The sequence below is a fragment of the Pantherophis guttatus genome, chromosome 12 (assembly GCF_059756535.1).
Source record: "Pantherophis guttatus breed Tessera chromosome 12, ASM5975653v1, whole genome shotgun sequence".
Lineage (NCBI taxonomy): Eukaryota > Metazoa > Chordata > Lepidosauria > Squamata > Colubridae > Pantherophis > Pantherophis guttatus.
This window is the reverse complement of record NC_142074.1, coordinates 10,062,388-10,088,607: the sequence shown is the minus strand read 5'-3', so window position 1 is coordinate 10,088,607 and position 26,220 is coordinate 10,062,388. Positions and strand designations below refer to the sequence as shown.

At 40.8% G+C, this 26,220-nt stretch overlaps 1 protein-coding gene across 2 annotated transcripts; it reads right to left on the bottom strand.

Moving 5' to 3' along the window:
* Positions 1 to 1,200: 1,200 nt before the first annotated feature.
* Positions 1,201 to 24,658, bottom strand: LOC117675939 (ras-related protein Rab-6B-like). 2 transcript variants are annotated; one of them, XM_034435007.3, is made up of 8 exons: positions 24,436 to 24,658; positions 19,480 to 19,538; positions 17,506 to 17,559; positions 10,843 to 10,951; positions 9,969 to 10,080; positions 7,398 to 7,491; positions 6,818 to 6,884; positions 1,201 to 5,243 (listed from the first exon to the last, which is right to left on the bottom strand). In XM_034435007.3, the coding sequence occupies exons 1-8, from the start codon at positions 24,515 to 24,517 to the stop codon at positions 5,179 to 5,181; spliced, it is 642 nt and encodes a 213-aa protein (XP_034290898.1). In that variant the 5' UTR covers positions 24,518 to 24,658; the 3' UTR covers positions 1,201 to 5,178. The 2 variants fall into 2 exon arrangements, with proteins under 2 accessions (XP_034290898.1, XP_034290899.1); XM_034435008.3 differs by having other exon boundaries at positions 10,843 to 10,948; positions 24,436 to 24,640.
* Positions 24,659 to 26,220: the final 1,562 nt, after the last annotated feature.

The window sequence follows — 26,220 nt, the reverse complement described above, 5'->3', positions numbered from 1 at the left end:
TGTTGAGATAATTCACATTAATGCTTTAATTGCACACATCTGATAGGCCAGTCAACATCCAAACCTTTTAATAGCGACAAACTGGGGGAATAACACAGGGTTACGAAGTTGTTCAAACCAATTTTTCTGCCTATTGAGATGCGAACTCGTTACACAACATTTATCCAAACTCTTGTGTCGAACCCAGAAAGCAAAAGAAGGCACCCAGGGCAGGTGAGTATAAATTATAACTGTAAAGCTATAAAATATCTTCTTTTGACAAGCAAAAGCCCACATCTGCATGTTTATTCTAAGCCTCACCCATGTAAAACTGCAGCTACAGTGGATTATGGATTTGTAGTTCACAATTACAGGGCTTCCAGATTAAAAAAAGGAGATACAATCATATTTTTGTTCACTTGCATTGCTGTGGGAAATCAACTATCACATTAACCACAAAGTAGACAAGGGAACTGAGACTACTACTGGTAGCACGGTGCATGAAGAAAAACGGTTATTCCAGGAAAAAAAAAAGGGTTAATGTTGGATTTTATCTTGCACTGTTTATTCAATCTATTATCAGATGGTAGTGTTAATTTTCCAGTATCAGTTTACAGCTCTGAAGCTACAGGGAACTACCTAGCTTCAAAATCTGCAAGAGGATGAAGTAATAAAAGAAGCTTATAAGCTTATGGAAGAGAATATTTGTAGCTCGGGAGTGAGCAGTGGGGTCCTTGGTGCCGAGCTTGGTGACTTACTTGCTTTCTCTACCCAATATCACTAGATCTGCAAGAAATCAAACAAGATCAGCGCGTGTCAAGGACCCCCGTGTGTTGCCTTTTAAAACAGACAAATTGTCTGTTTTAAATGATGAATGGAGGCAGAGTTCATGGAAGAATCCCAGAGCTAAAGCGACTCTCTTCACTTGAAATATAATTTTCGGTCCTTGTGGCTACGGAAGAGCTTTGCAAAAAAGGCTGCCGAGTTAAGAGGTTCAGTGCTTTCTTTCATTTCTCCATTTAGCTTCCATTAAAAAGTGGGAATGAAAACTGTCCGTTGGCCTTTGAATAAATGTTGTGACCTGAAAAAAAAATTGCTACTAGATTCCTGGATTTCTTGCTCTTTTAATATGCGCTCAACAGCCTCTCGCCGAAAGTTGGAAAGCGAGCATTACCGGATGCAAGAGTTTCCTTAAAAGCCCATCACGACGACACCAAAAACTGTGGTGAACTGAATTTATTTAGTGTGATACACAGTTGCAGTCTGACAGTCAATATTCATATATCAAGAGTCACTTAGTTGGCTAACAGCTAGGAGACAGCAGACCCCGAGACACACACTCAAGTATTATACACAATCACAGAGAAGGCAGGGGAAAGCGAACAGTGTCGTTCACAAGGTTATTTTCCCCCAAAACCGCCATCTCGACCCACAAACATTGATGCTTTTTTTTCCTATTTTTTTCTTATTTTATTTTTTTAAATCCCTAATCTCCAGAGAGAGTAGTTTTCCAGTGCATCTTCAAAGAACACCACGACAGCAGTGGCTGGAGGAAAAAGGGAGAGAGAGAGAGCAGCAGCCCCAGTTAACTGCGGAGAAAGGAACAGACACGTGACAGGACATTGCCAATTCCCACACAATAGGGAGTATATATCTTTCTCTAGATCTATATATAGTTATCTATACAGGTTGGGAACAGGCCTTTTGCAAAGGGGGGTGGGGGAGTTGCTTTTGAAATCCAGGGAGCCAAGCTCTGCAAGGCTGGCTGATTCTGATGGAGAGGGAAAGGGATAAACGCAGGCTACCTGGGTTCAGGTAAAAGGCATGTGGGAAGATGCCAGAGCAGCTTTGCACATCGAAGAAGGGAACTGATTCTCTCTGCAGCCCGATATGGTGTGGCCAACATTCTGGAAGAGGTCAGTGGTGCTTTTAAGAATTGGAAATAATTCAACGCACTTACTTCTTCAAAGATTTCAAGGCTGCAGGTGCCTTCAAAGGCAGCAGAAAAGCGGGAATTTTGAGCAATGGGAAGTCTCGGTGCCAGGGCTAAGAGGCTGGCCCTTACAAGCACCGATTTCTAAATGCAGGGAGACCTATGTGATTTTTTTCTCAATTCCAAAAACAAGAGGATGGAGTGTCTATGGCAGAGGTCTTCAAACTTGGCAGCTTTAAGACTTGTGGACTTTTAACTTCCAGAATTCTCCAGCCAGCTGGCTGGAGAATTCTGGGAGTTGAAGTCCACAAATCTTAAAGCTGCCAAATTTGAAAACTCTGGTCTATGGCAATCCTGTGTCATCCAGGTTGTCTCAACGGTGCTTTTTTCAAGAGGCAATCGGACTACGTTTTTTTTTTCTTTGAGGAAGAAAACATTTCGCTTCTCATCCAAAAAGCATCATTAGTTCTGAGTCAGAACTGATGACGCTTTCTTGGATGAGGAGCGAAATGCAAGTCCGGTGGCCTCTTGAAAAAGCACCTTTGAGAGAAGAGGAAAGAGTGCTGGAAGAGGGTGGACGTGCAGAGGCCTAATACAAATATTCTATGCATCTGCATAACTGTTGTCATCCTTTATGCATGAGGCTTCTAGATTGGGGACGAGGGGGTACCAGCAAAACACCAAAGGGCTAAGAAAAAGCCACCAACTTCCTGCAGCATCGATAAACTGAAACAAGATTGGCTCATCTCTATGGTTTCTCAAGCAAGAAAGTTGAGTTTGAGCCTTCTTCGGGTACTTCATGATGTATCTTGCAGATAACTGTGGCTGTAGCAGTACTGCTTGGGTAAAGATTAGCATCCTTTGATGTAAAGCGTTTCCCGTTTGATGGTTTCCTGTGAACTTAAGGGAAGGATTCAACTCTGCTGCCCAGGACTCTGAGAGAAGAGTTGGCAAATGGGTGCAGCCGGGGAGGAGGAGGAGGCCATTTTAGACAAAGCAGAAAATCAATCGTTTGCAGCTCAGTCCCTGTGAAAGAAGCAGACCAAAGAAATCCTCAGATGGGGAAAAGGAAATGCTTATGCTGGGTCGGATAGGCAGAACTCATTTTGGATAACGTTTCTGGTATTAATTCCCAAATTCTTTCAGAAGAGGATAAAAGTGACTTTGGCTTCAGATGAGCTCAGGCCATGTTCAGCAGAAAAAGTGAGAAAAATCACAGAAGACCACATCTTGTGTTACTATCCTTCCACAAGTCAAGTCAAAAGAAAATGGTTAATATCACCTTATCATCCCCAACCTCGATGAGTTATATACTTTGCATCAGCTCATCGCCTGGTTGTAAAATTACAGGCACAGAGATCTTTATAAACTATACTCAAAAGCAAGACCAACACAACAGGACCCATTCTCCACAGCACTGTTTAAATGGGTCAGATCACAACTCCCATAATCTTTTGTTTCAAATGACAAATCCCAGCAATCTTCAGCCTATTCTCAAGCTCAGCAAATTTAAGATGTGTGGACTTCAGCACCCAGAATTCTGGGAGTTGAAGTCCAAACATCTTAAACTTCTCAAGGTTAGGAAATACTGGCCTATACTGCCAGTAGCCACGTAGATTAGGAACTCAAGAGCTGTAATTCAGGAAGGCTGATCTACGGGAGGACAATCACACGGAGACAAACAAAACATGTTATTCAAATATCATCAGAAAATATTATCCAGTTCATGCCATCTTCTACCTGTCTTCCCATGTTAGTTTGCATGCTAGTGCAACTTGCATTCAGTCAAAGAGCAAATACCTGAAAATAAATTCTGTGCTAAATCAGAAGCTTAAGAAATCTATGCAAACTTCTAGTTTTTTTTTCTTTTAAATACGTACAATATTCTTTGTAGAACCAGCAGACATCTGACAAGGATTAGCATTTCTTCCACTGTACATGAAATAAAAACAACTCCATGTTTAACTAGATATCTAGGTTTTGAAGGCCAGGGTAAAGGAGTGGACTAAAGACCTAGAATTCAAAATGAGGACCTTCCAACAGTGAGACAAGGACTCAGCAGGACTCTTATAGCCGTCTATGGGAACTCTTCCCCAACCTAACACTTTCCAAATTTGCAAATCCTGGGCCTTAGTGCCTAGGAAATATAGAAGAGAGTAGTTCGGCGCATCTGCAGGTTGGAGCAGACTGATGTAGAGACACATAATTCAAAATGACAAACCAAGGAACGAAGCAAAAAGTGGAGGCCGTTGTAAAGCACTTTGCATATTTCAAATAAGTCATGAGTGATAAATTATGTAAAAATAGCAGCTCCTGGCATTGGTCTGAGCCTAGGGAAGTCTCTTGTTTAATCCAGCTACCCTCTACTTCAGAAACTCACGAAGAAGAAGATTTTTTTTTTTCCTGAGAGTATTAAGAGAAGGGAAGAGAGCAAGGTGGAATAAACTGCTGGAGAATACGCATCCATTTTGGAAACTCCCCAACTCAGCACTATGCAGGAACCAGGTTTCCCACATAAAGGCTCAGGACCCTTCCCCCCACCGGTCCATTTCTGCCTACCATCTCTGTACATATCCAGCAATGGACGAGGGGGGTGGGGTGGAGGGATAAATCAGTCCATTTGGGATAAAAAGATACTTAAGGTAATCTGGAAAGAGAGAGAAGAACGTGTGTCAATCCTCTCTGAGGGGTTCCCCTCTTCCTTAGCACCATCCGTGAGGAAACAACAACAGAAACGTTAAGTAGGATGACACGTTTCTTCTTGCTATCAACGAAGACTTAGTTAAATCAAGAGGATTTGCAAATGAATAAAAAAACAGCGGTAGAAAGGTGTTTTTTTTTAAAAAAAGAAAAAGTGGGGGGAGGTGGAGAAGGGAAGAATGCATGAGCTCCTTTATGGTAAGTTTACCAGTATTATTATTATTTTTTTAAAGATGGACAAAGTTCCTCCCTTGCACATTCATAGGACAACCCAGCAAGGAAAACCTAGCAAAGAAGAGTGCCGCAGCAGCACCAAAGTGCAACAACCAACGAAGGGCAAGAGGCATTGGAGGGTTCACACCATGCAGTAAACGGGAGCAACTGGGGCTGGTCCACACGACGTGGGGAGAGGGGGGGGAGGAGACGGGATGACTCCAATCGCCTATTAAAGTGGCCTTTTCGGCCCTTGGAACAGTCGTGTTTTGGTAGTCAGTAAGAAGTGGAGCTCTTCGGTGAGAGACTGAACTGGCTAACTGGGAAGGGGGGGCTGCCACGCTGGAGAACATTTAACAAGAACAGCCGTTCTCCGTCACAGGCTGCTCAGGAGGTTTCTCTAGTTTGATGTCAATCACTGGAGAGAAGAGGTTAAGGAAAACACGTCTCTATGGTGGGAGAACAAGCTGAAAAACACACACACACAAAAACCCAAATAGATCTCTTTGATCCCACAAAGCCCATCAAATGAGCTTGAGCTGTGGTGGCGCAGTGGTTAGAATGCAGTACTGCAGGCTACTTCTGCTGCCTGCCGGCTGCTTGCAATTTGGCAGTTTGAATCTCACCGGGATCAAGGTTGACTCAGCCTTCCATCCTTCCGAGGTGGGTAAAATGAGGACCCAGATTGTTGGAGGCAATAGGCTGACTCTGTAAAGCGCTTAGAGAGGGCTGTAAAGCACTGTGAAGCGGTATATAAGTCTAAGTGCTACTGCTATTGCTACTGAGGGAATCAGCCCTTGTCCTTCCCACTGGCATTTGGGAAGTATTATCCAAAACATTAACGGGATGGATGCAGATGAAAACTGGACCACCTTGATTAAATTATCCTTTGGAAATACTAAATTCTGAGAGGTCCTTGGTGTTTTCTGAGCCTGGTTGTTTTCTTGCAGATGTTTCATTATTCAAACTAGGTAACATGATATCACTGAGGATGTTACCTAGCTTGGATACTGAAACATCTGCAAGAAAACAATGAAGCTGTCAGCATTCCAGAAAAAAACCCAACTCCAAGTAAAAGGTTATTGGGAGACAAACTCAGAGAGCAGAAATAGCTTCTAAAGTGGGGGCCCCTATCATTTTTCATTCTGAGGACTGGCAGTAGCGGCAATGGCTTCAGTGGTTTCAACAGCGACGGTGTGTGTGTGGGGAAATAGTTTTGCACATGCAACCGAAATCCCGCACATGCACAAATGAAACTTCACACCCTTGCCTGCTGTTTTGGCGGCCTGGTTCCCAATGGGCCGTGGGCTGATAGTTGTCCATGGCCCAGGGATTGGGGACCCCTCTTTTAAACAGGTGAACTGGCTCAACTCTACTTCCAGAAGTAATAGGTTGGACCTTAACAACCTTTCAATGTCCTTTTGGATACATGCAAAATTGACAGGTCTGAAGGTTGAGATGGCCAATTGCTTGACTTTGGCAATTTGCCTGTAAGATCACCGATGGAGGGGGGGGGGGAAAGAACCAGCTAGATATGCCGTTGGCCAGACAGTATCGGCTGGCGACCCCCAGGGGGAGAGCTTTCTCTGTGGGCGCACCTACCCTTTGGAATCAACTGCCCCTGGAGCTCCGAGTGGCCCCCGACCTCCGCTCTTTCCGTTGCGACCTGAAAACGTGGCTGTTTCGTTTGGCTGGCCTGGACTGATGGGGTTTTAATTTTTAACTTGTTAGTCTTAATTGCACTTTTAACTGTTAAATTATGAGATTTGGATTTAATTTCTTTTTAACTTTTTCATTAGATGTTTTTTACTGTTGTGAGCCGCCCTGAGTCTGGCTGGAGATAGGGCGGCATATAAATCTCAATAATAATAATAATAATAATAATAATAATAATAATAATAATAATAATAATATCATCTCTAAAAATGACACGGTAGACAGAAAAAGTCTGTAAATACAGTACAAAGCTCCTGATCAGCAGGGTAAGGATACTGTCATCTTTGCTCTTCTCGGGAGCGCTGTCCATCCCAGGTAAGGCAGCAGCAACACGGCGGAAAAGCTGAAAGATAACACCCCAAACTTTGTGAACATAGTGCATGTAGTGGAATATGAAGTCTACCCTCATGAGAATAGACGTGGAAGAGCTAAAACATCTCCATATCCAATGTACAGAGCTAAAAGCCCTTCAGCAGTTAGCATGAAAGGCCCTTAAACCAGAAGTAGTTTAATGGCGAGATCCGGCCATGAATGGTGTGAATGAGTTTTAATGTTTTTAATTCTTAAATGTTTTTTATAATGATTTTAAATGCATTGTGAGCCGCCCTGAGTCTTCGGAGAGGGGCGGCATACAAATTGAATTAATAAATAAATAATAAATAAATAAATAAATAAAGTGACATTGCAGCTCCTCTTTTTTAAAGATACTAAAAATGAAACATTAATTAAAGCTGGAAAAGCTCATCTTGTAGATGATGTCGGTGTTAAGCAAAGGAAGCCCACATTTGCTAAGGAGGGGGAGGGGGATCTCAAACCAGATGGAACAATTTCTATGGAAACTTGCAGTTAAAATTACCTGCTTCACGTTGTAGCCCGTCTTCGCGCTAGTCTCAATGAACATCACGCTTAGTTCTTTGGCTCTCTGTTCACCTTCTTCTGTAGTAATCTGCCTGGAAAGTAAGAAACGAGACTTCTGAGGCCTTTGCAACCAGCCTGCCAAAAGCATAAACTAACAGTTTCCCAAGAAGGCTTTCGAAATTAGCTCAAGGGGGCATGTGATGTTTGGCTGAAGGCTGTGGGCAAACTAAATTCATCAGATCTACAGTAATGAAAACATATTTTTATGCATTTCTATGTCCCACTAAATCAAAGCTCTAAGGAATGAATGCTAGCCAATGGCACTGGCTAAACCTATTTTTGTTTCCTGGAAGGGACTGCAAAAAAAACCACCAGAAAGGGCAGCTTTGCATGATTTAATAGCTTTTGCTGGACTGAGTTCCATATTGCCTAAAAGGTTGTCTTGCAGCTCTGTAGGAATTAACTATCTGACAGCAATCTAACAAGCTATACATACCCACTTCTATAGTAAATCCAACTTTTATTGTTGGTTTATTTTATTGAATTTTTATGTTCTTTGTAAGCCCTCTTCTGCAGAAATGAAAAGGAAAATTAACTAATGGATGGGATTCTGTTTTAAAACAGTTCAGGCCCAATTATTTGATTTCCTATTGCATTCCTATACAATTTGACCCATTTATTTATTTATTTATTTATTTATTTATTTATTGAATTTCTATACCGCCCTTCTCCCGAAGGACTCAGGGCGGTGAACAGAATAAGATTTCATATACATATATATTTTTTTACAGACCCATGCTGTACAGATGTCTACCAAAGGCACATCCTTAATGGGTCTTGTCTGCTTTCATCGTCACCATCATCTTTTAACGACCCCATAATCCCTTGCGGGATGGAGTATGAGCAACTGAATAGAGCTAGCAGGATGTTTACTGGCTGGATGCCTTTCCTGTCACCAACACAGAGCTTTGTTCAGCAGATATATTCTCATTGTGCTCAGAGAGAAATATCTACCTCTACCTAGATCGAACTCACAGCCTCCTGATTGTGAGGCACCTCTAGGCCACCGCACCACTCTTCTTGTCTGATTTCTTGACTATCAGAAATTCATTTAAGTTGCTTTGAGGTGGTACCTATATTGTGAAATAATATGCCATGAAAGTAGAAGCAACCTCAGAAGCTCAAAACATTTTTGTAAGTCTTTTAATGCATCCATCAAACCGAATCTTTCTAGCAGTAAGTCCTTTGACTGGCCTGTTTCCCAGTTGGCTGGTAGTTATTTAAAAACAAAGAAAATAAAACCCAACACTTTGCACTCTTTAAAGATAATCAGCAGAGTCAAAAAAAAAAAAAAAAAAAAAAAGGAATGTATTACTCTGGAAGAATTCCAGCCAACTCTTATTCCATGAGCTCAATTCTGGGGTGCAAAAACAAGCTTATTGTTTAAGCGGCTTCCAGTGAATAAGAATTCGTGCAAGATCAAGAGAGAGGTACCTCCGCTGAATACCAATTAACAAGACACTAAACACACCACACACACAATGACCTAGTGAGGATTTTACTGCGCCGTGATCAGAAATTTCACCTCCTCCATTCAAAGAACAGCTTGAGAACATGTTGGGACAGACCCTATTAGATCATCTCCAATAGAAACGCCAACATAAGAAAGATGAAAAGATGCACAGCAAGGAACAATTGATCCTGCTTTTCCAAAAAATAGCATAGCTTAAGGGAAAGAAGTAAGGCCTTTTACCCTACTGTAGCTCTCAGCGGCAGCTACATTCCATCAATGGTGTCTCAACCTCAGCCTCTTCCTACTGCTTTTCTTATGTGTCATGAATTTTGCATTACAAGCTGGAGGGAATTTATCACTGATCTATGTAAGCCTCCCCGGGAGTTTTACTGGCGGAAGAATAAGGCAAACACACTCAAGTTAGATGTGAAAAATAATAGGAATGGTACTAAGGTCCATGAATAATATTTTTGTGCTGGTAGAGTAAGCTGCAAGAATTTTTTTTTTAATCTACCTTGGAGATAAAAGAAATAAATTAGTGTGTCCATTTCACTACAGCATCGACTCTGATATTGCCAGGTCCTTTCCAATATTTAATTCTGCTCTTTTGATGAAAAGGGAAAGAAAAAGACATTTTCTGCATGCCAAATAGTAGAGAATCTGTGGTCTTCCAGGCATTGCTGAGATGTGGTGGCACAGTGGTTAGAATGCAGGAGTGCAGGGTAACTCTGCTCATTGCCAGGAGTTCAATCCTGACCTAATTGATTCAGCCTTTCATCCTTCCGAGATTGGTAAAACGAAGACCCAGATGGTTGGGAGCAATATGCTGACTGTAAACTGCTTAGAGAGGACTGTAAAGCACTGTGAGGCAGTATGTATGTGCTGTTGCAATACTCCCAACAATCCCAAACTGATACCCAAGGGCAAAGAATACCCAAGGGCAACTTCTGGATGGAATGCAGTTTCTTTGGCTCTTCCAAGTATTAGCCACACATTTTCTAGTACATCGTCCCCTTTCCCTGCCCCAAACATTCTCTTTTCAAACCCTATAATTACCTTTTATCTGCAAGGTCAGTTTTATTGCCCACCAGCATGATGATGACATCACTTCCCCTTTCTGTTCGCACATCGTCGATCCATTTGGAGGTTTGCTGGAAGGAATTCAGATCTGCAAGGAGAAGGTAGCTCAATGCACTACAGTCGGGTCAAAGAACAGAATTAACACCTATGGAATATTAAGACCCACAGAAGCGGCTTCCTCCTACCTCACCAGCCCGTCTCACTTGACCAGGCAAGGAAGGTATGCTACAGACCCCTCCAGTCAAAGAATTTCGACGGGTGGGGCCTAGGAAGAGAGCCTTCTCTGCCGCTGCCCCCACTTTGTGCAACATCTCGTTCCCCAGAGGTAAGGAAAGTCCCCAATCTCTTGGCTTTTCATAAAGCGGTCAACACTTCGCTCTGCAGATTTGAGTGGCAACACGGAGAACCTCACAAAACTGGGGCTGTCTAGTCCCTTGAGAGCACCCCCCCCCTGCACTGGTAATAATCCAATGTTAAATGGCCATTGTAAGATTTCCCCCTTTTGATGTTTAATCGTCATTATTCTATAATTTTGAAAAGCTTAACTCTAATTTCTGATGTTAATTTTCATGCATTGTTTTATTTACTGGTTATATAATATTGTACACTGCCCAGAGGCCCTCTTTGAGGGAGATGGGTGGGTTAGAAATATGACATATAAACAAACAAACAGATAAACAAACAAACAAAGCTTGGTTCTTTGCCTAGGCCCTAAGGGCCTTCTGCTTGTCAGCATGGCCTCACCTGAGCTGTGCCCACTGAGCCTTCATGGATGACTCAGGGCTTCTGGGCTCAGATTTCTCCTAGAGCAAAGTGTTTTGGTACACCATGACACAAATCTCTCACTCACTTGTAATGTCATAGACTACCACTGCAATTGTTGAGTCACGTATGTAGCTGGGAATGAGGCTACGGAACCGTTCCTGGCCTGCTGTGTCCCAAAGCTGAAGTCGGACCTGCTGGTACCAGCCCAGGGAAGAAACAGAAAGACACAAGGCAGAAGAAGAAGAAGAAAAAGAAGAAAAGAAAATGTCCTTTAGAGAAAAGGCAATGCATTAGAAGGAATTCTATAGGATTGTATACAAATATCTCATCAGAAAATGTAGCATGGGCATCAAAAATACAGAAAATTTTCACATCACAGGCTACTGCTCTCTGCTATCTAATAAATTCACTCCAAAAACTCTCCATCAAGACAAATGAGAATGCCAGTGGTACAGATTAATTACAGAGTCATGGACTACTTGATCTTTGCATGCTATAAAACAATGGGGGTTATATAAGAAAAACTTCCTTCAAAAAGTCATTATTTCCTAGAAAATCTATTTCATTTGGGTTGAAAATAACACTGCAGTATCGCATATTCGATTTTCCATACAGTCACCACTAGAAATCTGACAGATTCATAGAAGTTAACCTTCCATATAAAGTGGAACCAAATTTCTTATTTTTGAGCATGCAATACAGAAAACGTTTCTTCCTGCAAAACACACAATACTATATACTTCTGTAATAATGGATGGGGCATAATGATAAGAGAACCAGACAAAGAAAATCCCTGCTTAGCCATAAAGATTTCCGAGTGAAAAAAGTATGAGATAACATTACTCATACTGAGCTTGTTGGAGGATGCACACTCAATAAGAATTTAAAACCTCAGCTGACAGCCCCAAGAGCCAGGAGCCTCAGAAGTCAGAATGCTTGTGTGATAACTGTCTGTAATTTGACTTAGTAGAAACAAATTCATTTCAATTTAGGACACACCATGAATAAAATTGTATTTTCTCTTTCAGTTTGGGCCTGTGTTGTTGGCCTGATATACTTGACAACTACCAGAGGGGGGAAAAAAACCACTTAGCTGAACCTACAAATGAAGATCATCCCAGTTAATTACTCAAGCTGATGGTTTCGCTTGAGAGCCAAGTACTATCACTGGCTGAAGATATTACTGCTATTTCCAAAACACAACCAATATGATTAATGAAGCATGGGAAAGAATATTATGGGGTTATGTGGGACCACTAGATAAGCATATACATATAGTCCTTGCTTAACAACCACCCATTTAGTGACTAAACTTCTTACAGCACTGAACAATGGTACTTATGACTGGTCCTAAGCTTACATCAACCGCAGTGTGTCCCTTATGTCATATGATCACAATCTGGGTGTTCAGCATCTGCCTCCCAATTACAACACTGCAGTGTCCCACGGTCACCAATAAGGACTGAACTACAAATGAAGGTGAGAAAAAATACGCCTGTCAGATGGTCACCTGCTCTACTCAGAATAACAGAGTTGGAAGGGACCTTGGAGGTCTTCTAGTCCAACCCCCTGCTCAAGCAGGAGACCCTATACCATTTCAGCCAGGTGGCTGTCCAGTCTCTTTTTAAAAGCCTCTTTTTAAGCCAGTACACATTCATCAAGGCAAGCCCCAAGTCAAGAATGGCTGGCATAATAACGTATCGTTTTAATATGAATTACTGGTACAAAGTGAATGACTTTAAAAACAGGCCCGAACTTCAGTACCTGCTTGCAGAAAATGCTGTTGATTTGTTAAGTTTGTACATTGCCAAAATCACAAGACTCCCATCTAGTTGTATAATTATTAAATATAATAATGGGAATGGGGGTAATGAAGAAAAATAAGGGGAAATATTTAGTAGCGGAAGCAACTCAGCACAGATGCTACAAGGAGAATTAAGAGATGAACTACAGCCAGAAAGGGAGGAGATGCTTGCTTGCACATCACCCTAAAATAAGAATAACAACACTTATTTGTTACCATAATCTTTTGTTTCCGGTATAAATAGAAGGTGAATGGATCTGTTCTGGAGAAAAAGAAAATTAGCTGCATTACGCTAATCTATCAGGGACCCTACTATGTGGGATCACTGCAAAAAAAATTGTACTGGGGGGAGTTATTTCTAGTGGGAGATTTTATGCCAATATGATCAATGCTCTAGAGCAGTGATGGCGAACCTTTTCGGCACCAAGTGCCCAAACCAGAACGCACATTCACGTGTATGCCAGAGACCCGATGACCAGCTGGCCAGCACTGTATGACTATTTTTTGGCCGTTTTGGCCATTTTTCAGGCCGTCTTCAGGCTATTTTCTGAAACCAGAAGAGAAGCTGGTGACGGCGTGCCCGCCCAGAGAGGGCTCTACATGCCACCTCTGGAATGTGCCATAGGTTTGCCATCACGGCTCTATAAAAAGGTATATCCCACCAAGTCTTCCAGTAATGCCCATTTTCCAGGGAGCCTTAAATATAACACAGGAATATTTTCAACACCCAAGCTTCTTTGTCAACAATTTCTCCAGGAAGATAAGAAAATAAAATATGTCTCCTTAAGCATATTCTACAATGGTAACCAACAAATTTTATTTTTGAATATTTACAGGAACAATAAAAATTAAAACGCAGCTACATATGGTGAAGTTATCTTGTTAAGACTGCTCTGACTTTATAATTAGGGGAGGAAAAAAACAAAAGGTTTGCCTCGAAAGACCTTCCAGATACAGCAGTCGTCTGCTTCCTAAAACATGAACCATTTTATACGAACCATTGTTTGCATCAGCTTTTTACATCTTCAAGATGAACCTATTAATTATAGTAAGAGTTTTGAAGGGGGTGCAGCAGTTTTAAAGCAGTGTTTTTTGGCAAGATTTTTGAAGTGACTTTCCATTGTCATTCTAGCTTGAAAGAGAGTGACTGGCTAAAGTCACCCAACTGGTTTGGTGATTCAGGAGTTAGAATTCAGTCTTCCAATTTCTTCTCTCTGCCTTAACTATGATATTAAGTTGACTCTTGCCTGTCTAAATAGTTTACAAGTATGGCTTTCATTTGAATTTTATAGGATTATGAGAGCTCCTGTGGCAGAGTGGTTAGAATGTGGGGTATTGCAGACTAACTCTGTCCACAGTCTTTGACCGGCTCAAAGTTGACTCAGCCTTCCATCCTTCCAAGGTCGGTAAAATGAGGGCCTGATTGTTGGGGGCGATATGCTGATTTAAACCTCTTAAGAGAGGGCTGTAAAACTCTATGAAGAGGTATATAAATCCAGGTGCTATTGCTATTATTATTAGTAGAAGTATCAAAATATTCCAGGTTCTAGATCACTTAGAATAAGCCAATTTGGATGACTTCTGGAATATACAGAAGGATCTGAGGTTGGAATGGAGTGGTCTGAGCTCATCACTTTCAGTTAACCAATGTTTTTTCTGCCTACAACAAACTTGTAAGTTTTCTTTTTGCAATTCTCAAGTTAGCATGAACGGCACTAAAACAGCTTTTGATGAAGAGCGACTCAAAATATATAAGCAAATAAAAGTGGGAATATACAGAAAAAAAATTAAGATGTATACAGAATTGTCAACAGCAGAGGAATTAAGAGAAAACAATTCAGCTTTCAAATAAAGCCAACTAAAATGTCAAAGCTAACTGTTCCCACACAATCCTTGGGAGAATTTTTTCTGTACCTGTAGTCCTTGACTGACGTTTAGTGACCATTAAAAGTTACAAAAAGTCCCAGCGAAAAAAATTGACTTATGACCGTTTTTCACACTTACAACTGTTGTAGCATCCCTGTGGTCACGTGACCAAAATTCGGATGCTTGCCAACCGACTCATGACGGCTGCAGTGTCCCAGGGTCATGTGATTACTTCTTGTGACTTTCTGCCAAGCGAAGTCAACGGGGAAACCTGTTTCACTTAACAATCATCTTACTAACTTTACAACTGTAGTGACTCACTTAACAACTGTGGCAAGAAAGGTATTAAAATGGGGCAAAACTTACTTAAAACAACTATCTCGCTTAGTCAGAAAAATTTTGGGCTCATTTGTGGTCGTAAGTCAAGGACTACCTGTAATTTGTGGAGCTATAAAGCGTTATGAGTTATACAGGGGTATATTCAAAAGTAGGAGAGGAACTCAATGAGAAGAGTTAGCTTTCATCTCAGCTCTTCCTTAGGAAGCAGGAAACTTCATGTGCTCTGATCAAAACTGGTATATACCACAGAATTTCAATAAGATCTATTACTTTTGGGAGGGATACAAAATCAGTATGTCCAGAAGACATATGCTCATCTTATTGTCCCTTCCAAATTAAAAAATAAATAAATAAAATAAAAGCCAGGCCTGCCCATTTATTCGTGGCCAGAGATTCTATTCAACTGTTTGTCATGGCTTGAATGTCATGGAACACTGCCTCTCTTTGGGAGGGGTGAACGGAGTCCTGGATGCTTTCTGAGAACTAGAACTCAGTTCTCCCCTCAATCAGAGCAAGGGGCCTGCTGAGCTTAAACCCCAATACCTACTTGTCAGGTCAAAGACAATGGCAGCCTCAGCAGAGTCCCGGAGGTAGCTGGGAATGAGGCTGCGGAATCTCCCCCGGCCCACAGCGGCAGCCTGATCTGGGAAAAGAGAAAATGTAGGGGAGGGGGGAGGGAAGGGTGGAGAGGAGGAAAGAGAAGAGCAGGAATATGGACAAAAATAAAAAAACATAAAGCAAAATGCATGTGAAATTAAAAAAAATGACAACACTCAAAAGAAACAATGCAAATAAATAAGAGGGAAGTTAAAATGAAACTAAAATGCAGCGTAAAACTAAAAATGAAGTGTCATGTTTTTTTCCTAAATAAGCAAACAAAAAAAAGCTTTTGTCATCTATTCCTCCAGATGGAACTCTTTATGAAAGACCTGGTAGCCTTTATTTTCCCACCCCCAACAATCCCATGAATCATTTGGCTTGAATCTTCTACTATTATCTTTCCTTATGCTTTATTCCGGGTTCAGGAACTGCAAGTCCATCCAGGCCATCATGGAATTGCTTCTGTTGCACAACTTCTGTCCTGGTTCTACTGTGCTAAGCAAGTCAATCATGAAGACAAAACTCATCACTCACAAACAAGAGGCACTCCATGAGGAAAAAACTGCTGTTCACCCTACGGTAAATCAGGAAGTGGCTCAAGATACTTCAACGTATCTGCAGTTACTGAGTTGGTGGATGGAGGCTACTGTTGACCATTCAAAATATCCACAATTGTAAAAAAATCTATTGTTTGGTCCAGACGACAACTTAAGACAAGAATTATCTTGCCCTGTAAAGCTGACTTCCTTCATATATAACTGTATAAAATCTCTGTTCTGGCTAAGATGAAAACTCATCCCAAATTACAATGTTCCTGGTATCCCTTAAAATTAAAAACAACAACAACGAAGTAATATTCAAGGTACAGCTTCTTCAGACTGTGTAAGAGGTCGGCTGAGTAAAACAAGGGCAATCTGACCTCATGGATAAGTATTTGGACAAAGAGATCTAGGTTTGTACCCTTGTCAGGCATCATATTTGCTGCATGACAAAGGCATTCTCAATCTAGGCTTCATCCATAGGGATAGTTGGTCCTCAAAATCTTTTTGCGTTGTTGTAAGAACAGGATGGTAGACTGGTCTCCCTCAAGCTGCCAAAATCAGCAGACTGGCCCATGCACCAGACAGAATAAAAGGCAGTGCCATGAGGCTGGAGAGAAAAATGAGAAAAATGTAGCTAGTCTGATTTGCAAGCTTAATAGAATCTGATCTAAGGCATGGATACCTTACATGCCCTTTCTCTCCTCCTCCTTAAAAGAGTATCTTAAAGGTAAAGGTTCCCCTTGCAGATATGTGCTAGTTGTTCCTGACTCTAGGGGGCAGTGCTCATCTCTGTTTCAAAGCTGAAGAGCCAGCGCTGTCCAAAGACGTCTCCGTGGTCATGTGGCCAGCATGACTAAATGCCAAAGGTGCACAGAACGCTGTTACCTTCCCACCAAAGGTATTTTTCTACTTGCATTTTTTATGTGCTTTGAAACTGCTAGGTTGGCAGAAGCTGGGACAAGTAACAGGTGCTCACCCCATTACACGGCACTAGGGATTTGAACCCTTAAAGGAAATTCAGATCAAGCCTGCACTCTGGACCAATGATAAAACAATGGAATTGCCACACCAAGCTGCCAGTATCCAATCACAGATTGTAAAATGGGCGTCAATGAAATATATTCAATCTGCCAATTCTTTCTTCCTATAGACTGGAGTGAAGGCTTATTTTGAAACCATGTTTAAGGAAACCTTCATAAAATGATTACTGAATTGAAGGTGGGCTTCAATCACAGCTTCCAGAGGATATAACAATTTACAAAACAATTCATTTACCTCCCATGCTATGCTTAGTTTTTTCTTGGGGCAAGTTGAAGGATATCCAGGCAAAAGTTGGAAATCTAAGGGTAAATGTATTTATGGAATGAAAATGATTTCAATGTGCCATCTTCCGTTTTTGAAAACTTTAACTTTTTTAATGTAAAAGGCAATCAGGGGAGAAAACATATGAGAGTTCAAGAATATCTATGGGCACACTGGTACCCCTAGGTTCCCACCTGGAGATTCAAGCCACAGATCATGTTGATGGGGGAAAGTAACATGGGATTGCGAGAGAGATGAATCAATCAAACCTTAGCAGACAGATAAATCCACTTACCGTGCGGTCTTCTAAATACATAGTCTTTGAAAGGAAATCAATTCCAATGGTGGCCTGGAAAAATGAGAAAAGATTCATTTTTGAACCATAAAAAACATTCTTTATTTAAAAAGAACACGCCAGGGAACATTAGGTTGGAAATCAGAGAATACTGAACACAAAATAATAATCGGCGTATGTAGTATTATTTTAAATCCAATTCATAGTTCACAAACCGTAACAGAATATTAAGTATCTTTCCCTGATATTTCATAGATGAGAATCAGCAATTTTTGAAACTACACTGAAGGTTTTAGACTAAGAGTGTTATGGATTTGTGTGAGATTAAATTCTTATTAATTGCATTAATTTCTGTTCTTATGCAGAGACTAAAAATCTCTCTGAAAAAGGCAACTACAAACTACTTCTATGCTGTCCCCAAGGAAGCATGGCAAATACACTTTGGTGTTGGGTAGACTCTCTCATAAAAGCACTTAAACAGTCTAAGAAACTGTACACGTGCTATTTATATCAAACAAGATGCTCAAACAAAGTCAGCTAGGTTCTGATTTAGAATTTGGGATTATTTTAATGTTCAGAAACTATTCCATGTTATGATAGAGCTGAACAAGGAAATTATTATTTTTTTAAAAAAAAATAATTGATTTTCCATTAAATACATTTCTTTAGTGCTTAATAAACATTGTGTTGTCTGGATATTTAATTTTCTTAATAGTACAAATTTACATTCTTAATCTCTACCACTTTTTTCCAACCATTGGTAAAATAAATTCCATGTTTGATAATATTCTATATATATATATATATATTCTATATCTTCTTTCTAATTTTCAATGTCAATCTATCTATTTCTGCACAATCTAGTATCTTCCTCTCTCTTTATTTTTCCAGTACTGTGCAAATATAATCCTCACTGCTGTTAAGACATTTAATATTAAATACAAACTTTTCCTATCAATTCTTTTCTGATATTATACCTAATAAAAACAGTTCAGATTTAAAATCTACATGTTTCCCTATCATCTTTTCTAGCCACCTGTGTATCTTTGCTCAAAATTTTTTTTGCTTTGACACAAGTCAAAGTGATAAAATGTGCCCGTTTTTTGGTTACATTTCCAACATTTGCTAGACATATTTTTAAACATTTTAACTAACCTAGCAGGTGGTAAATGCCATCTATAAAACGTTTTGTATAAATTTTCTTGGTAAGAGGAACAAGGAGAATTATTGTACCGTCTTTGAAGTTGCAGCTGATGCAGTATTCACTTGATCACACAGTCACAATTTGGACATTTGGAAACCATCTTGCAATTATGGCCATCCCAGTGCCCCATAGCCATGGGATCACCATTTGCGACCTTCATTGCTGGCTTCTGACAAGAAAAGTCAATGGAGAAACTGGCAGGAGGTTGCAAATGATGATCATACAGCATGGCAACTAATGACGCACAGAAGTTGCCTAATCACAACTGGAAGTTCCATCATTAAGTCGGCACAGTCATGTGACATCACAAGCTGTGACTGTGTGGCTTAGCAGCCACACAGTGGCTATGGTCCTAATTACCATAGTTAAAGTGAGGGTTAGCTGTAGTTAGCGGAATAAAAGTTATGTTTTGCAAGTTATGTGAAACTTGAAAGCAGTTTTTCAGATGATATAAATGATCAGATACTACCTTCGCATGTCAGGCAGCAGGAACAGGAAAACTTCGATTTAATCAAATCTTTACTGAGTGCCATGTGACTACGCTCTTTGCTGTGTTTCATCTACAATTTTAATCTGAACAAAATGTGACTTTCATAGCTTTTGTATGATTTTAATGATTGGAAATTAGTTATGCTTTAGTATGCTTTTCCTCAAATGGAAAAATATGAGTGCAGTGAACTCTTATCTTTCTAGATGTATAGTCTCTCATGATTAAAGTAGTCTGATAATTAATCTGAAATGGTACAAGGGATCATCTTTTTGACTCTTACCTGATAAGTGTTGTCAAAACTGTCATACATAAATCTAGTGATTAAGGAGGTTTTTCCAACTACAAAAAAAAGAAGCACAACTATTTATGCATAAGTTTAATTTAATACGTATAAGTTAATTTGAGTTGTTTGTAAAAATAAAGGTGGAATACAAATAAAATAAAATACATAAAACAGTAGGCATGTTGTTAAAGAAACAAATAATACCAAGCCATCAGGAAACTTTGATTTGTTCATCATACAATGTAATCCCATTCTTTAAAAATAAGATACGTTAGTAAAATCTGCATGGACTTTTGGATCTGCTGTTACTTTCAGAAGTTGTTACAGAGGTTATTTTATATTTTCTGACAACCAGAAGTGTCTGACACATGTGGACTGAGTTCTGTTTGATAAGTATATAAAAAGGTAAACAAGGATCTCTGTTAAAATGTGAATTTTAAACTGCCATTGCTAGAGCTTATCATCAGAACCAATGGTGTGACATAATTTAGTGGTACCACACTAAAAAGTTATTATGCTCTATTTAAAATATTGGTACAACCTGGAAGCTTGGCTACACACATGTACATTTGTAAATCAAAAGTTAATCTCAAAATAAAGCTAAATCTCTCTTTTTTAAAATTATTCTATAGTTAATAAAATTATTGAATCTACTAACATAAGCCAAAAAAATTATGATCTCTCAGTCTGCTCCCCTTTTAAAATGGACATGAGAATCATGTACAAATAAAGGCATAGTTATAGTTAGCATATTGTATAAATGCTACTATACATAGCTATTGTTAGCATACATATCTAGGAGTGGCTCTCTGGGATGTTAAGGATTCCTTCATGCGATCAGTTGTGGTAGGAGGGGTTCCATAAGTATAAATGGGTTCATGTGCCAAAATTATGCCATCTGAACCAACTTATCTGCAAGACTAATTTCACACACCTTAATACAAATTAGCAGTCTGGTATAAATCAGAATAGCGCCACTTTCAAATCAGTCTGAGGAAGCAAAATATCATGAAATAATACTATTAATGCTTCATAACTTGTATATCCATTAATTGCCTTTGCTTACCTAAATTGCAACATGTAACATGATGTAATTATAATTAACTACTGTATTTTTCGGAGTATGATCCACCTTTTTCCCCCCTAAAAGGGGGTGAAAATTTAGGTGCGTCTTATATACCAAATGTAGCCCTGCCCACCCACTGGCCCCCACCCTTTGGCCTCTGCCTCCCAGCAGTTACCTCCTTGCAGCAAACAGCAAGAAGAAACAGCTCCTTTCAGCTTCAGCATAGCCTAATTAGCACAAGTTGATTGGATCGGCCTCCCCATTCTCAGCTGTTTTGCGCAGACCTCTGCTGCTTGCTGCAAGGAGGTAAATTGCTGGAGCAGATTTTTTCTTTTTCCTTGTGCTAATCAAGCTATGCTGAAAATGAAAACGAAAGTAAAGCAGGCTGTTTGCTGTAATGAGACAAAATTGCTGGGAGCAGAGGCAGATTTCTTTTTCTTGTTTTCCTCACCAAAAAAGGTAGGTGCGTCTTATAATCCGGTGCATTTTATACTCCGAAAAATATGGTAATTAAGAATGATACACTGCAGCAGTAACTATGATGTAATAGGTAGGGAATATGAAATTCTCAGATGTTTTACTCTTATTTTTCATAATACACCCTGGCAAATAAAAACCATTGTCAAATCTGGTTTTTAATGTATTGTTCCTTTTTTAAAAATCCTGTTGAAAACATTGTTTTTACAGTGCCCTGAGTCCTCAGCCTTAGACATCTAAATTAAAAATGATAAATGGTGATCTCCCATCCCTGCCTGCCCTTAACGTGGCTTGTGTGGGCACTCCTGAAGCCCCAAACCCCAGCCAGTCTATCAATGAAGATAAACCTCTCAAAATAAGCCAACGCTCAAGATCATGGGGACCTTAACCACAGCAACTCTACTTATTTAAGAGCCAGTTTGATGTGAGGGTGAAGGGGCTGGCCCAGAAACCAGGAGATGGTGAGTTCCAGCCTCACCTTAAACATGAAAGCCAACTGGGTGACTTTGGGCCAATCGACCAGGAGATGTTGAGTTTTAGTCTTGCCTTAAGCATGACTAGGCGAGTTGAATTTATGTTTTATTGACAAAGAAATAAAGGGAGACTAGCATAGATCTATTTCAAGCTATTTAGCTCTCATCAGCTAGCTATAACCCTTCTAGGATTCGAACCCAGGCTACTTGCATATTAGGTAGATGTATTAACCTCTAAGCCACAGCCTCTCTTCCCTTTGTCGACTATACCAGGGGGAAAATTAAGTGGTTTTTTTGTCAGGGCAACCTGATCTACCCTATTATGGGACAGAGCATACTTCACGACTAGGTAACTATAAATCCCTCTCTTTCAGGCCAATCCACCTGACAGGGTGGTTGTGATGGGAAAAATAAGAGGCAGCAGTATTAGGCCTTTTTTGCTGCCCTGAGCTGACACACATATATACATATTTAGGTACCTTCAAATCAGGTTTTGACCCCTAGCAACTACCTGCATTACCGGCTGATAATTTCTTGGCTGGTGGGAATTTTTGGTGTGTGTGTGTGTGTGTGTGTCTTCAAGTCACTCTTGATTCTTGGCTAATTGTCTGGGCAACTCCCTGCAGTTCTCTTGGCAAGGTTTTTTTTAAAAATTGATTTGCTGCTGCTTCCTTCCCAAGATTGAGAGAAATGTGTCAATAAAGACAAATCTTTGTAGCTCAGGGTTGAACTGTGGGGTCCTTGGTGCTCTCTGAGCTGGGTTGTTTTCTTGCAGATGTTTCATTACTACCTGGGGTAACATCATCAGTACTCAAAGGGTGTGGGGTTTGCAGGGGGGAGGAGGAGGAGGACTGTGGGATCCTTAATGCTCTCTGAGCTTGTTTACTTTGCAGAGGTTTCATTACCCAAACCCAGGTAACCTCACCAGTGCTATGTGAGTGGCCCAAGATCACTCAGGTGGCTTCATACCTAAGGCAGGACTAGAACTCAGAAGAAGAGGAGCCTTGTCTGAAAAGGTATCTCCTGCTTGAGCAAGGGACTGGACTAGAAGGCCTCCAAGGTCCCTCCCAAGCTCTATTATTATTTTGATTCACATTTTCCCAGTTTCTAATCAGGTGCCTTTCAATCCCTACAACCAAACCGGCCCTCCCTCCCTCCTCCCAATATAGTCAATTCAAGGCATGTATACCGAATACAAATGATAAACATTTTTTTTAAAACACAAGCATAAAAAGACAGGATGAAAAAGGGGTGATCTGAAAATGAAGCAAAGCAAACGGATTGGGGGGGGGAGGGGAGAAGATCCGGCAGGAGGATGCAAGTGCAGCCACCCAGCAACTTCTCCTCATCCTCAAGTTAGTTTTACTGATTAGCCTATAGGTCAGAGGTCTTCAAACTTGGCAGCTTTAAGACTTGTGGACTTCAACTCCCAAAATTCTCCAGCCAGCTACAGCAAGGGTCTCCAAATTTGGCAACCTTAAGTCTTTAAGACTTGTGGGCTTCAATTCCCAGAATTCCTCTGGCTGGGGAATTCTGGGAGTTGAAGTCCACAAGTCTTAAAGCTGCCAAGATTGGGGACCTCTGCTATAGACCATATCAAAAACACAAGGTCCAAACACGTATCACCATCAAAATCTCCTACAATCAATTTAAAATAAAAGTCGGGCAAAATACAATAGTCACAGGATTAGATGTATTATCATTTGATACATACATACATACATACATACATACATACATACATACATATATATATATATATATATATATATATATATATATATCAGAATAAAATGGCCTAAAATTATATTTCGGCGTCAAAATATCTACCCCCAATCAGTCCCAGGTATGCAAATCCCAACCGAACCAATTTGCTTAAGTACCATTTTGTGTTCAATGTTGTTTTCAGGTTCTGGCCGCACATAAAAGTAAGTTGTCTTGATATGGGGGATCCCAAGGGGTCCTTTGCCATCACTCTGCTAAACAAGTAATTCCCTCAACACTGTCAAACTATTTACTAAGTCTGCACTACTGTTGATCTTCTCATCGTTCCCACCACCCATCCCCTTCCACTTATGACTGTATGAATGTAAGTTTGTTGCTTGTATCCTTAGGATTTATATTGATATTGTTTCCTGATTGCTTATTTGGTACCCTATGACTATCAATAAGTGTTATGATTCTTGATGAATGTATCTTTTCTTTTTATGTACACTGAGAGCATATGCACCAAGACAAATTCCTTGTGTGTCCAAACACACTTGGCCAATAAAAAAATCTATTCTATTCTATTCTATTCTATTCTATTCTATTCTATTCTATTCTATTTTCTCTATTCTGTTCTGTTCTGTTCTGTTCCCATCATTCCTATCACCCATCTCCTCCCACTTATGACTGCATGACTTTAACTTTGTTGCTTGTATCCTTACGATTTATAATTTTTACCCTATGACTATCATTAAGTGTTGTACCTTATGATTCTTGACCAGTGTATCTTGTCTTTTTATGCACACTGAGAGCCTATGCACCAAAGACAAATTCCTTGTGTGTCCAATCACACTTGGCCAATAAAAAATTCTATTCTATTCTATATCCTAAATGTGGATGTCTCTATCTGTTAGCATCCATAATGCCCTCCTCCCTCCCCCACCCCTCACAACAATCCCTCAAAAAGGGAGATTAAAAAAAGAGACATAAAAAGAAAATACAAAATAAAACCAAAACCTCCTCCAAGCCCCCCCCCCACATCCTAGCCCGACGCTGAGGGGGGGGAGGGGAAAGAAGGGAGGGCGTCGCCGCCCCTCCCCCTCCCCGCTGCATTTCGTGCCTATTTTCGCCCCCCTCGCCCCTCCCTTTTGTGTGTGTGTGTGTGTGTGTGTGGCGGGGCAGCCCCTCCCCCACACCACGCGCGCGGGGGGGGGAGGATGGTTCCCTCACCGCTTTGCTCGCCGAGGAAAACCAGCTTGAACTTGCGCAGCGGGTTGCCGAATTCTCCGCCGGCTCCTCCGGGCGCCGACATGGCTCTGGCGCGGGGACGGCGGCGGAGCAAAGCCTGGCCGAGAAAAGAGAGAGAGAGGAGAGACGCCTCAGCGGGTGCGCTCCACCGCCTGGCAGCCGCCTCGCGTTGCTTCCGGTCCGGCTCCCCTGCGTGCGTCACTTCCGCCTGGCGGCTCCTCCCTCCCTCCCGAGGAAAAGGAGATGAGCTCATCCCGCCCGGCGCGAGGCGAGGCGGGAGTGCCGTGACGTCACGGGGAAAGGGGCGGGGGAGGAGGAGGAGGCGCTGAATGTTTGTAGATCTATGAATATATAGAGTTGTGAGAGAGGGAAGGCACTTTGTGGGGCGGTTCTTTTTTTTAAAAAAAAATAAAATAAAATTGGACGCAATGGCCGAGATTGTGATTGGACCAGGGGACGTTCTCTCATTCAGTTTGATTGCAAGGACTTTTTATACAATCAACCAATGGGACAGAAGTTGTGGGAGTTTCGTCACTGGAGGCTTTCAAGAAGAGACTGGAGTGCCATCTGTCAGAAATGGTGTAGGGCAGGGGTCTCCAACCTTCGCAACTTTAAGCCTGGAGGTTTTCAACTCCCAAAATTCTGGGGAATTCTGGGAATTGAAGTCCTCCAGGTTTAAAGTTGCCAAGGTTGGAGACTCCTGGTGTAAGGTCTCCTGCTTGAGCGTGGGGTTGGACTAGATGACCTACAAGGTCCCTTCCAACTCAGTTAATCTGTTAATGAGGCAAAGGAGACCTTTGAGTTAATTCAGAACCCTCCAAAGTCCCTAAGAGTCAGCGATATAAAAAAATACTTTATTATTATGACCGATGTGATCATCATTATGAATAATATTGCTAAAATGGCCACATTCCACTTTCTAACAAAAAAATATATATCATATTTTACTTTACTTTCACTCTATAATTTGTATCTCTATGATACCGGCCACTTGAGTGGCATTGAAACGGAAGTGGCCAGGGTGAGGCACCATAGAAACCATTACTTCCTGTTTCCGGTTGAGAGGAAACTAGACTGCGAGCGGTAGAGCGCCCCCTAGAGAATGGCTCTTGAAATCCCATGGGCGGACCTAGAGATAGAAATGCAGCTTGGAAATGCATTACTCTGAATGAATGAAATTTCTTCCTATCCTTCTTCTTTTCCTGCGGGGATTCTCTCGTAGGACTCAGTGGAAGAAATCGAAATTCTACTTTATCAATGATTGATTTATCAAAATATCCACTTTCTACACTTCACACAAACCTAGCAAGAACGTGCAACCTGTTTTTTTCCCCTAGGGAATGTTTTACAATATATGGCTGCTGTATAAATCCAATCATTTTCAGTAAAATAACAGATTTGAGAGTCTGCAATTAGAAGATAGCAATGACAACACTCCCAAGCTGAGAAAATTGGATTTTTCAGAGCAACGTTTTCTCTGCAAAAGACTTTACTGAATTTTTCCATTTAATTTCCACAGGGATGATGCTCATTTCAGGTTCCTGAGACCTTCAGAAAGAGATTTTCATTTTCCCACCTGTTTCCACTACCCATTTGTTTGCCAATCTCGAAAACCTGCATAGGCAAGATGATAAGCATGGTGGGAGCAGGAAAGGGTCTCCATTGAGTAATTGTTTCCTGTAACAAGGAGGGCCTTTGATTAATGTTTCTATTTCTTTGAAGTTAACAAGCAAGAATGTGGATTCTGATAAGAACCGGCTCAGACTG

Bases quoted from the DNA above. Each gene is read 5' to 3' on its own strand.
- LOC117675939 (XM_034435007.3), bottom strand. From the start codon at position 24,517: ATGTCGGCGCCCGGAGGAGCCGGCGGAGAATTCGGCAACCCGCTGCGC. The intron at 10,081-10,842 runs GTGAGTGAGAGA...TTCTCCTTGCAG, and splicing joins GGTAGTCTATGACATTACAA to ATCTGAATTCCTTCCAGCAA. The intron at 6,885-7,397 runs GTAATTTTAACT...GTTATCTTTCAG, and splicing joins CGGGCTACAACGTGAAGCAG to CTTTTCCGCCGTGTTGCTGC.